This window comes from Oryzias latipes, chromosome 24, assembly GCF_053564925.1.
Source record: "Oryzias latipes strain Hd-rR chromosome 24, Olatipes_Hd-rR_3.1".
Taxonomy (NCBI): domain Eukaryota; kingdom Metazoa; phylum Chordata; class Actinopteri; order Beloniformes; family Adrianichthyidae; genus Oryzias; species Oryzias latipes.
Window position 1 is genome coordinate 13,021,892 of NC_136260.1, and position 13,039 is coordinate 13,034,930.

Here is a 13,039-nt window from a genome sequence, read left to right on the forward strand (position 1 = left end):
GTAATTCTGACAAATATAATGACTGAATAATAGCGGCTATTTCTCAACAGAAGTCCATATGATTTTGGCTTCTTGGAACCAGTGGGTACTTCATGATTGGAATGCAAAGGGGGAGGGGTCATTGAGTAAGGTTCTCATATACAGTCAGTGATTTAAACACATAATAAAGTTGTTCTATGAAATAAAACATTTTTATTGGTTATGATCTGAGGAGGCTAAGTTGGATAACAGTGGTCCAAAGTTAAAAAAAAAACAATTTAAAACTGGTATTTTACTTAATTGTAAATTGGAGGAACTTCTCAGCTTCCATAGCATCTTTTACAGGAGGATCCATAGAGGTTTTCAACAAGACTATAACCTGTCTGTACAAAAGCAAGAAAAACCAAAAACTATCTTCTGTCTGATTAGTCTGCAATCATTTCCTGGAATCATCAGTATGTGCTTTTCCAATACCCTTGATGTTGTCAATGCAACAACATCTGTGAATTACTTTGAGGTTGTGTTTACATTTGTTCATTAACAGAAACAAAAGAGATTACAAATTTCCTCAGAAAAAGAAAATTATCTGTTAACTAGATTTAACGCAGGAGTTTCAACGGTTATTGGAAAACTGTAGTACCAAAAGTTTCTTAACTTGTTGCTGAAAACAAACCTCTCCAGCTTCTATTTCTAGGCAGAGGAATTCTAGGTGTCAGAGATAAAGAGACACAGAACCCTCAGCTCATCTCTAAGCACTATGCTTATCAAAATTTAGAAGTGAAGCTTTTAAACACACCGTTCTTCAGGGCTCAGATAAAGAGGATTCATGTGACCACATGAGCATACAACGTGCAAGAGAGAAAAAAAACATGTTTAAATACAATTTTTGTGAGTTTCCTTCTTCTAAAAACGTTTTTAATAGGTTTTTATTGGCCCATTATCATTTAGGAACTAAAGTTTAGAGATGTAAATACTTAACTTAAATTATTCTGCAACTCTGAAGCATGCTTCAACAAGTCTTGCTGCGGTTTAAGTAATGCCTGCTATATCAGAAATTCAGCTAAACGGCCATTTATTACATTTTACTTCTCCCTAAAAACAAGTAAGTGTCAAAAATGAAATTTGTATTGCAACATTATGTGACAATGAAAAAAAATTAGAAAAACAAGAAGCTTGTTAAGTGATTTAATCATTTTCAACAGGATCTAGTAACATTTTATAATATATTGCCTTTATTATAAAAACCCAGTCACTTAAAAGAAAATGCAAGTTCAAAAGTACAGTCTTAAATTTCTGAAAGTTCTCTAATATTAAAGACCAACTTCAATGAAAATAGGATAATTCATTAATACAGTAATACTAACAGAGATCAAAATGAATAAAAACATGATTTTGTTGTTATTGAATGAAGAAAAAATACTGCTAAAGATGATTTATCTCAGAAGAAATATCTTTACTTTGTAAAGTACTTTGATAAGTTTTAGACAGCACTTATAATACCTGGTGTGTTGCAACTAAATTACAAGATTTGAGTCGGTTTTACTTTTGTTTTTAAGTTAATGATTTTTTAATTTTCCAAACCTGTAGAAAACTTGTTCCTGCACAATATTATTTGCACCTAAACACTGTAGTTCACAGCAGTGGTACCTGAAGACACCATCATTGACTTCAGTTGAAGTACTGTAATGTATTATTTATTTATTTAAAAAATTGGACTCCCAAAGTTATTTAAATGAAAGTTAATTTAGACTTTTCAATTATGCTACCAAACTTAATTGTTGCCAACTTCAGTCAAGAATTTCCCACAAAATAGGGAAAATTAAACACTAATTGTGGATGTTCAGTATCTCCTTTAGATTCTTCTCTTTTAATATTTAATATTTTAATACATTTTTTGCCCTCTCTCAAATAATAAAATAGGTTTATTGATACTTTTTTCAAAACTTAAGGATGCCATGCTGCTATAAAAATGTTTATTGGAGATAAAATTACTAGTTCATGGAGCACCTACAAACTGTATAAAAAAGATATCTAGATTTGAAATAATCTACAGGTTTGTGTGGAACGTGTCAGGCCACAGTACACAAACCCCTGTGAGGATGAGTCTAAATGAAGAAGTGCTACCGGTCTCTATCAGTGAGCTGATAAGAAGTGAAAGTCTGCTTCTCCTAAAAAGGATTTTTGCAACCAAAGGTCTTGAATCTGCCCTTCTGGTGTGTTAAGGTACACATTTAGCTCAGCTATCATTTCTCCTACACAGATATCTCCTAATTTGGTCCATGGTGGGCTTATATAAACAACTAGCTGCTTTGAAGATGCTGCACTTCTGCAACATTTGCAGAAAAGCATTCTCTTCTCACTCCTGATCAACTCCGCTCTCCACCATGGGCGATGCACTGATGGCTGAATTTGGAAAGGCTGCTCCTTTTCTGAGGAAGTCAGACAGGGAGCGTTTGGAGGCTCAGACCAAGCCTTTTGACATCAAAACGGAATGCTTTGTCGTCGATGATAAGGTGGAATTCATGAAAGGACAGATCCAGAGCAAAGATGGAGGGATGGTGACTGTGAAAAAGGAGGATGGAAACACTGTGACTGTGAAAGAGTCAGACGTTCATCCCCAGAACCCGCCAAAGTTTGATAAGATTGAAGACATGGCAATGTTTACTTTCCTACATGAACCAGCCGTGCTGTTTAACCTCAAAGAGCGTTATGCTGCCTGGATGATCTACACCTATTCTGGGTTGTTCTGCGTCACTGTCAATCCATACAAATGGCTGCCTGTCTACGACTACGATGTGGTGGCCGCCTACAGAGGAAAGAAAAGGAGTGAGGCCCCTCCACACATCTTTTCCATCTCTGATAATGCTTACCAGTACATGCTGACAGACAGGGAGAACCAGTCCGTCCTCATCACCGGAGAATCCGGAGCAGGGAAGACGGTGAACACCAAGCGAGTCATCCAGTATTTTGCGAGCATCGCTGCAGTGGGAGGTGCAGGAAAAAAAGATAGCAGCAAGGGTACATTGGAGGATCAAATCATTCAGGCAAACCCTGCACTTGAGGCCTTTGGGAATGCCAAAACGGCGAGAAATGACAACTCTTCTCGTTTTGGTAAATTCATCCGTATTCATTTTGGCACAAGTGGCAAACTGTCATCTGCCGACATTGAAACATACCTGCTGGAGAAGTCCCGTGTCACCTTTCAGCTCAAGGCTGAAAGGAATTATCACATCTTCTACCAGATCCTGTCCAATCAAAAGCCAGAGCTGCTGGACCTGCTGCTCATAACAAACAACCCATACGACTATTCCTACATCTCCCAAGGAGAGGTAACTGTTGCCTCCATCAATGACTCGGAGGAGCTGATGGCCACTGACAGTGCCTTTGATGTCCTTGGCTTCACTCAAGAGGAGAAAATGGGTGTCTACAAGTTGACCGGTGCCATAATGCACTACGGCAACATGAAGTTCAAACAGAAGCAGCGGGAGGAGCAGGCTGAACCTGACGGCACAGAGGCTGCTGATAAATCAGCTTACCTAATGGGGCTGAACTCTGCAGACCTCATTAAAGGACTCTGTCATCCCAGAGTTAAGGTTGGAAATGAATACGTCACCAAAGGCCAAGGTGTAGATCAAGTCTACTACGCCATTGGCGCTCTGGCAAAATCAGTGTATGAGAAAATGTTTAACTGGATGGTGGTTAGAATTAACCAGTCCCTTGACACCAAGCAGGATCGTCAATACTTCATAGGAGTTCTTGACATTGCTGGATTTGAGATTTTTGATTTCAACACCTTTGAGCAGCTGTGCATCAACTACACCAATGAGAAACTGCAACAGTTTTTCAACCATCATATGTTTGTTTTGGAGCAAGAAGAATACAAAAAAGAAGGAATTGAATGGGAATTCATTGACTTTGGGATGGACCTGCAGGCCTGTATTGACCTGATTGAGAAGCCTATGGGGATTTTGTCCATCCTTGAGGAGGAATGTATGTTTCCAAAGGCCAGTGACCAGACCTTTAAGGCAAAGCTCTACGATAATCATCTGGGCAAGAACAAGATGTTTGAGAAGCCTAGGGCAGCAAAGGGGAAGGCAGAAGCTCATTTTGCTCTTGTTCACTATGCAGGCACGGTAGATTACAACATTAGTGGCTGGCTGGTCAAAAACAAAGACCCCTTAAACGAAACCGTGGTTGGGCTCTACCAGAAATCCTCCCTGAAGCTGCTAAGTGTTTTGTTTTCTAATTATTCAGGAACGGATGGTGGAGATAAAGGAGGTAGCAAGGGGGCAAAAAAGAAAGGGTCATCATTTCAGACAGTATCTGCCCTTCACAGGGAAAACCTGAACAAGCTCATGACCAATCTTAAAACCACTCATCCCCACTTTGTCCGTTGTCTAATTCCCAATGAGAAGAAAATTCCAGGGGTCATGGATAATTGCCTTGTAATGCACCAACTGCGCTGTAATGGTGTACTGGAAGGCATCAGGATCTGCAGGAAAGGTTTCCCAAACAGGGTACTCTATGGAGACTTTAAGCAACGCTACAGGATACTGAATGCCTCTGCAATCCCAGAAGGTCAGTTCATTGACTGCAAGAAAAGTGCTGAGAAGTTACTCGGATCACTGAGCATTGATCATACTCAGTACAAGTTTGGCCACACTAAAGTTTTCTTTAAAGCAGGACTGCTAGGAACCCTGGAGGAAATGAGAGATGAGCAACTCTCTCGCATCATTACAAGGATCCAGGCAAATGCAAGAAGACTCCTCATGAGGGAGCAGTTTGTGAAACTTGTGGAACGTCGAGATGCCCTGATGGTCATACAGTGGAATCTCCGGTCTTTTCTTGGTGTGAAAAACTGGCCGTGGATGAAGCTCTTTTTCAAGATCAAACCCCTGCTTAAAAGTGCCGAATCTGAAAAGGAGATGGCCAACATGAAAGATGAATTCAACAAGTTGAAAGAAGCAATGGAGAAATCTGAAACAAGGAGGAAAGAGCTAGAAGAGAAAATAGTGACTCTTCTCCAAGAAAAGAATGATCTGACTCTGCAAATTCAATCTGAGCAGGACACTCTGACAGATGCTGAGGAACGCTGTGAACAGCTGATTAAGAGCAAGATTCAACTGGAGGCCAAACTAAAAGAGATGAACGAGAGGTTGGAGGATGAGGAGGAGCTGAATGCAGATCTCACAGCAAAGAAACGCAAACTTGAAGATGAATGTTCTGAACTAAAGAAAGATATTGATGACCTTGAGTTAACGCTAGCAAAAGTGGAAAAAGAGAAACACGCCACAGAGAACAAAGTAAAAAACCTAGTAGAAGAGATAGCTTCTCAAGATGAAAACATCTTGAAGCTGACCAAAGAGAAAAAGGCTCTGCAGGAGGCCCATCAGCAGACACTGGATGACCTCCAGAGTGAAGAGGACAAAGCCAACAGCCTTACCAAAGCAAAAGCTAAACTGGAGCAGCAAGTGGATGATCTAGAGGGATCACTTGAGCAAGAGAAGAAAGTCAGAATGGATCTTGAACGCTCAAAGAGAAAGTTGGAGGGGGATCTGAAACTAACTCAAGAAAATATGATGGACCTGGAGAATGACAAGCAGCAGCTAGAAGAAAAACTCAAGAAGAAAGACTTTGAGATCTCTCAAGTAAACTCAAAACTAGAAGACGAGCAAACCAATTCAGTTCAGCTGCAAAAGAAGCTGAAAGAAAGTCAGGCAAAAATTGAGGAGCTTGAAGAAGAGTTGGATGCAGAACGTGCAGCGCGAGCAAAAGTGGAGAAGCAGCGCTCAGAATTGTCCCGTGAGCTGGAGGACATCAGTGAACGTTTGGAGGAAGTTGGCGGAGCCACATCAGCTCAAGTGGAGCTAAATAAAAAGAGAGATGCTGAGTTTCAGAAGCTGCGAAGGGAGTTTGAAGAGTCAACTCTCCAACACGAGGCCACTGCTGCCGCCCTAAGAAAGAAGCATGCTGACAGTGTTGCTGAACTGGGGGAACACATTGATAATCTGCAGCGTGTCAAGCAGAAACTGGAAAAAGAAAAGAATGAGCTCAAGCTGGAGCTGGATGACTTGTCTTCAAGCATGGAGAGTGTTGTCAAGTCCAAAGCCAACATTGAAAAGATGTGTCGTACATTAGAAGACAATATGAATGAGTATAAATGTAAATTTGAGGAGGCTCAAAGGACCATCAACGACTTAACCACCCAAAGGGCTAGATTACTTACTGAAAATGGAGAGTTTGGACGTCAGCTAGAGGAGAAGGAAAGTCTCATATCACAGCTAACCAGAGGAAAAAACTCCTACAACCAGCAGGTGGAAGATCTGCGGAGACAGTTGGAGGAAGAAGTAAAGGCAAAGAATGCCCTTGCCCATGCTGTTCAGTCAGCTCGACATGACTGCGATCTACTCCGAGAACAGTTCGAAGAGGAGCAGGAAGCCAAAGCTGAGCTACAGAGAGCCCTGTCCAAATCCAACACGGAAGTTGCGGCATGGAGGACTAAATACGAGACGGATGGAATCCAAAGAACAGAAGAGCTGGAGGAAGCGAAAAAGAAGCTGGTCCAGAGGTTGCAAGAGGCAGAGGAGGCCATTGAGGCAGTGAATGCAAAGTGTTCATCGCTAGAGAAGACCAAACATCGCCTTCAAAATGAGATTGAAGATCTCATGTTGGATCTGGAAAGGTCAAATGCAGCATCAGCAGCACTGGACAAAAAGCAAAGAACCTTTGACAAAGTCCTGGCAGAGTGGAAGCAGAAGTTTGAAGAGTCACAGTCTGAATTGGAGGCCTCACAGAAGGAGAGTCGTTCTCTAAGCACTGAACTCTTCAAACTTAAGAATGCCTTTGAGGAGTCACTGGATCAACTTGAAACAATTAAAAGAGAGAACAAGAACCTCCAGGAGGAAATCTCTGACCTCACTGATCAGCTTGGAGAAGGTGGCCGCAGTGCCCATGAGCTAGAAAAGATCAGAAAGCAGCTTGAACAAGAAAAGAACGAGCTCCAATCAGCTCTTGAGGAGGCAGAAGGATCTCTGGAGCATGAAGAAAGCAAGATCCTCAGAGCCCAGCTTGAATTCAACCAAGTAAAGGCTGAGATAGAGCGCAAGCTAGCAGAGAAGGATGAGGAAATGGAGCAAGCCAAGAGAAACTACCAACGGATGCTTGAGTCGCTTCAATCCTCTTTGGATTCTGAGACCAGGAGTCGAAATGAGGCCCTGAGAGTCAAGAAGAAGATGGAGGGTGACCTCAATGAGATGGAGATACAGCTAAATCAAGCAAACAGGCAGGCAGCCGATGCCCAGAAGCAGGTCAAGACCCTCCAGGGGTTCCTTAAAGACGCACAGCTACAGCTTGATGATACCCAGCACTCCAATGATGACTTAAGAGAAAACATCACTCTACTGGAACGCCGAAACAACTTGATCCAGAGTGAGTTGGAGGAGCTGAGAGCCGCTCTTGAGCAGACAGAGAGAAGTCGGAAACTGGCCGAGCAGGAACTGACTGATGCAACAGAGAGGATCCAGCTGCTGCACTCCCAAAACACCAGCCTGATTAACCAGAAAAAGAAGCATGAAGCAGATCTGCTCAACCTGCAGAATGAGATAGAGGAGATCATACAGGAGCACCGCAATGCAGAGGAGAAGGCAAAGAAGGCAATTACGGATGCAGCCATGATGGCAGAGGAGCTAAAGAAGGAGCAGGACACCAGTGCACACTTGGAGCGCATGAAAAAGAACATGGAACAGACAATCAAAGACCTGCAACACCGTCTCGATGAGGCAGAACAGATCGCCATGAAAGGTGGTAAGAAGCAGGTCCAGAAACTGGAAGCTCGTATTCGGGAGCTGGAGAATGAACTGGATGCAGAGCAGAAGAGGGGAACCGAGTCCATTAAAGGAGTGCGGAAATATGAACGTAGGATTAAAGAGCTCACCTACCAGACCGAGGAGGACCGCAAGAACCTGGCACGCCTGCAAGACCTTGTCGACAAGCTGCAATTGAAGGTGAAGTCCTACAAGCATGCAGCTGATGAAGCAGAGGAGGCAGCCAATGCCAACATGGCCAAGGTCCGTAAGCTGCAGCATGAGCTAGAGGAGGCAGAGGAGAGGGCAGATATTGCCGAAGCACAAGTTAATAAGCTGAGGGCCAAGACCAGAGACGGATCCTCCAAGAAGAACATGGACGAGTAAGGAAATACAATCTGAGCCACAGGTGGGTTCACTTTAAATCTTGCAGCAAAACTCTCCAAAAAAAAAAAGGCCAAATCCAGTTCTTATATTGATTTTCCTTTAACACAACTTTTAAAAGTGAAAATATCTGTCTTTTGACTGAGACAGTTTTACAAGAGAGCTGTAAATGTAAGGTAATTTTTTTAATTAACAGACATGTGTAAAAACATCCAGTTTCTTAATAAATCATTGCCACTACTACAACAAGAAAGAACGATATCAAAAAACAAAGGTAAAGTTTAGTAAAGCTCATTTTGTTGGACAGAAAAACGTTCAAATTACTAAGTCATTTGAGAAAATAAGCAACTTTCAGTGACCGCTAATGAAAAGCAAGTTTTTTTGGTTTTCTGCCAAAACCTAAATCTCGAGAAAATGAATTTGGTTTTATTAAGTTATTAAGTCATTATCTCAAAAAAAGGGCTGAGAAAAACATTATTATCAGACATGGCTGTTTTCATTCTTTCTACGTAATCCTTTTTTAAAGTTGTCTTTAGTTTAATGATGTCTATAGTATTTGATCCCTCTCCTACTATACAACAATGGCCTAATTTACTAATTTACAAAAGGATTCTTTGTTTTTGCTGTCAATATTTCTCCTGCTAATGTTTTCTAATTTTTGGGGGGGGATTGACAGGTTTTCCTGGATGTTCGGCGCCAAAGCTGCTGCAGAACCGGATCCAAAAACAACCAGTATTTTATCAAGATGACTAAAAAGAGACACTGTTACTCTTTTCTTAGTTATTTTAAGTCAGCTGCATAAAGATGGGCATATTAAAAGATAGTTAAGCAAAATAGCAGTCACAGTTTATCCTTAGTAATTACTTAAAACAATAAAAGATGTATTATGCTCAATGAAGAAGCATTACAGGAAAAGGGTTCCATACAAATTTAATGGGAAAAAACTACAATTATCACAATAAAAATTTTGTTTTGTATTTAAAAGCATGATTTAAAAAGAAAACTCTCCCAGAGGCCAACCATTTTGGATTTTCTTTAAAACAATAAAATTTTCTTAATTGAACACTTAGTGCAATATTTAAATGCATTAGAATATTATCAAAATAAATAAAAATTAATATTCAGTTCAGCCAACATTTAGATGCAAATTTCAATATCTTTAGAAAAAACTAAATAATTAGAAGAAAGCTTCATATACTCGTTGGTCATTTATTGGTATTTTTATTTAAATTTTGAGGTTTTAGGATGTGTTTGTGCATTTCCCCAAGGTGGCAACACTGAGATAATACACTTGCATGTAGTGTAGTTACTACCATAGCTTCTTTTCATTTTTTAAGGTCAAATTCAATTATATATTGTATATTTAAATTGCTCTTTATTTATAACTTCAGCATTACATAAAAAAATAACATTTAGGTTAATACATTTTTTCTTACAAAGTTTATACATTTGTCAGAAATGAACTTTTTTCTCAAGAGCCTAATATTCAAAAGAAAATGCTATAAGCACCCATTTATGAAATAAAGCACATTTGAGAACGCTCAAAGGATTGTTTAAACTTTTCAAAGCTATAAGTTAATTTCAGCAATTCATGGAAAACATCCTGCATTTATAATATACATCATCGAAGTGATAATAATAAATAATAATCGATTTAACCCAAATTCAAGACTATATGGAGACTCTGGAAACAGAGAGTGCAACTTTAAATGTGGTATTGGTGTTTCACCAGGAAAATACATAAATGTTAGAGGGATTGATGGCTGCAGCAGTCATCAGCCTGAATTGGGTGTGAAACTAGTGTGACTATTCATGAATGAAACTCACACTCTGAACAGCGTAAGGGAAAAATTATTTTTCATGTTTGCAGCAATGAGAGAAATAAACAAAATGATAAAAACACTCAATCCCAAAACTGTGTGTTTGTGTTTTTGAATGTGAACATACTGCTGCTCTTGAAAAACTATGATGTGCACACTGATTTACAAAAAGTAAAAAATAAGGTTAATTTCTTTATTATCTTCTTCATCAATTGAGTTTCTGAAACTATTCACGCCAATGCAACGCTTCCGGTCACGTGCTTTTGTTTTGAAACCCTGAATCAAGTTTTCCGGTTTACACGGTTTAACTTGTCGGAGTGATTATAAAAGATACAAAGTTGTAACAGTGGGTCTAATCTGGGATGAGTGGAAGACAGAGCTTGCTGTTTGAGTGCCCCGGCCGCCCACACCGACCCCAGCTGCGTATTTCTGCCCGCAGAGCAGCCGCAGCATGCGGCAGCAGCGGAAGTGGAGCCCGGGGAGCGGGAAACCAGCCACCTACACCGGGGACAAGAAGGCGAGGGACATGGCCAGGTTCAACAAGAAGTGGGTTAGGGTTCTCACCGTGCTGGCTTACGTGCTGGCGGTGTCCGTGGCCGCAATCGTTTTGGCTGTTTATTACAGCCTCATCTGGGAACCCACATCCTTCCGAACCGGGACCAAACTGAACCGGACTGGATCTGAAGCTGCCAGAGAAACTCCGACACAGATCCAAATCAACAAGAACAAGCTTGAGAATAACTGTCAAAACGAAGACAAGAAAATTACTGAAAATGACAGAGACACGGAGGTGACAGTCCAGGATGAACCTGAACTCACCACTCAGAGTGCTTTAGAAGTGACTTCCGTTCACATCCAGGTGCGCTCCTTCAGGATAACGGAGGCTCCTCCATCCCGACAGGGCGCGAGCTCTTCAGGCGCGAGCACCTCCGACCCCCCCGCCGTCACCGCAGACGATCCGTCCAACCTGCCGACTCACCGCGGAGCATCAGACCGAGGACCGGCCACTGACGGAGCCTGGACTGATCCGGACCATTCTGGGTTCGGGTCCGAGGAGAATCCACATCTAGAAGGACTGATTTCAAAATAAAATAATCTCCAAAACAGGATAAACTTAGTTTTAAAGTAAGAAAGTGTCTACTAGGCCTGCACAATATACCGCAAATTTATCGTTATCGCAAGATCAAGCTGTGCAATATGCATATCGCAAAACACAGCAAAAAATGCAATAAATGGTTACCTTAAATGTGCTAAAACAATCTTATGGCAGCTCAAATTATTTAACGAATCAAATAAATCCCTTTATGCATTTGACCAATCGGATAGACTCTTTAGGGTTGTTGACCAATCAGATGGAGCCCTTTTATGTTAGATGTTCCATCCTATGTCAACGAGGGTCATTTGGAGTATAATTCTTAAACTGTTGCAATAAAATGGGAATGATGTTTTTGGTTGTTTCGCCATTTGTTTATATACCGCAAATTATATCGTTATCGCAATATTAATCCCTCATATCGCATATCGCAAGTTATCGTCATATCGTGCAGCCCTAGTGTCTACAAAATATAAAAGCTCTCTGACATCATAAAACAAGTGATTTGTGTCAAGTGAAATTATTTTACTAAATCAAATCTGTCTGTCTGATGCACTTATTTACACTTTGATTTTGTATTTAACTGAAAATCCTTTATTTTAGAGAGTTAATCGATCAAAAGTTATTTTGACTAACATATAAACAATCCAAACAGACTGGATTACATGTGTAGCCAGCAATGTTTCTGTTAATTGTGCGCATTTACAGACTAAACAACTATATCAGATGACATATAAGCTTCCTGTTTGAGGAATCTCACCAGGAAGGAAAAGAAACCAGCAAAAACAATGTTTAAAAAATGGAAATGTTTTTATAAAGACAGTATCTATTTGAAACACAAAACTTATATATATATATATATATATATATATATATATATATATATATATATATATATATATTTATATTACTATTGCCATAATCTGCTGCTTCTTTAGCGTGTTCTCATTAGGCTCTGACTCCTCTTCCCCTCGACTCTTTGAAGAGCTACTTGCACAATATTTAGAGGTCAAAGATTTTCCTGTAAGGCTTATGTACAATATCTCAAAATGTCGGATGAAGAGAACAAAATAAATGAATCCCTGTCTGAAGTAAAAAGAGTTCGTACTCCAGCAATAGGTCCACCCACCTGCCAATAAGTAAAACACCCCCCCCCCCCCCAGTAATGCAAGAAGTTAAAAATAAAACAACTGATATTATATTAAAACAACAAATGATTTTTTTACGACAAAACTGAAAGAAATTCCTCTTGTTTGACCCTAGTCTGCGATTTTTTAGTCTTAAAAAAAGCAATGGAAGAAGTTGCGAGCACAAACAGTTAAAATCCTGTTAAAAGTAATTTAAATGTGCTTCAGACATGCAGAGAAGCTTTTTATAAATCCACTGTTATCTGATGATGAAAAGTTGGATGACATATACAAAATAAATTAAAATACTTCTTATTCACTTATTTAACTTATTTACATTAAAATTAAATAAAAGGCAGTGCATCGTGGTATATATTCCCCAAACTAGTGAGCATTGATGCGTACTGGGCTTTTGATACTTCTGGAAAATTTCTAGGATACTGGATTTTTGGACACCTCTAAAAAGAAAAAGGTCAGTTCCCCGTAGTGAACTAAGTAGTGAAGGAATCTGGACAAACCAAAACTTTTCTTTTTTTTCTTACTTACCTGTACAGAATCTGCTTTGTTCAGAGCCTTCTTGTGTTTGAATGTTGTGGCTGCACAAGTCAAGCTGCTCCTCTTGCTTCAGAATAAAAGACATTTTGTCTGTCTGGATTTGATGCAGTTTTGGTTTTTTGAAACCCACATTTTTAATAAATAAATAAATATTAATAGTTTATTTCAGTGTGTTATTGCTCATTGCTTTGTAATTCCGTGTCTGAGCTTAAAACCCACGAAGAAACTGAAAAAATGAAAATAATAGACCTTATTTTCTTATTGACCTGACCTGACTCT

The 13,039-nt window shown here is 39.9% G+C and overlaps 2 protein-coding genes across 2 annotated transcripts; both read left to right on the forward strand.

Moving 5' to 3' along the window:
- Nucleotides 1-1,524: 1,524 nt before the first annotated feature.
- Nucleotides 1,525-10,080, forward strand: LOC101160127 (myosin-6). Its single transcript, XM_078942669.1, has 2 exons — nucleotides 1,525-8,190; nucleotides 8,842-10,080. The coding sequence occupies exon 1, from the start codon at nucleotides 2,364-2,366 to the stop codon at nucleotides 8,166-8,168; it is 5,805 nt and encodes a 1,934-aa protein (XP_078798795.1). The 5' UTR covers nucleotides 1,525-2,363; the 3' UTR covers nucleotides 8,169-8,190; nucleotides 8,842-10,080.
- Nucleotides 10,081-10,284: 204 nt separating this feature from the next.
- Nucleotides 10,285-12,910, forward strand: LOC144990087 (uncharacterized). The gene is made up of 2 exons (XM_078942672.1): nucleotides 10,285-11,885; nucleotides 12,811-12,910. Exon 1 carries the CDS (start codon nucleotides 10,437-10,439, stop codon nucleotides 11,073-11,075), a length of 639 nt encoding a protein of 212 aa, XP_078798798.1. The 5' UTR covers nucleotides 10,285-10,436; the 3' UTR covers nucleotides 11,076-11,885; nucleotides 12,811-12,910.
- Nucleotides 12,911-13,039: the final 129 nt, after the last annotated feature.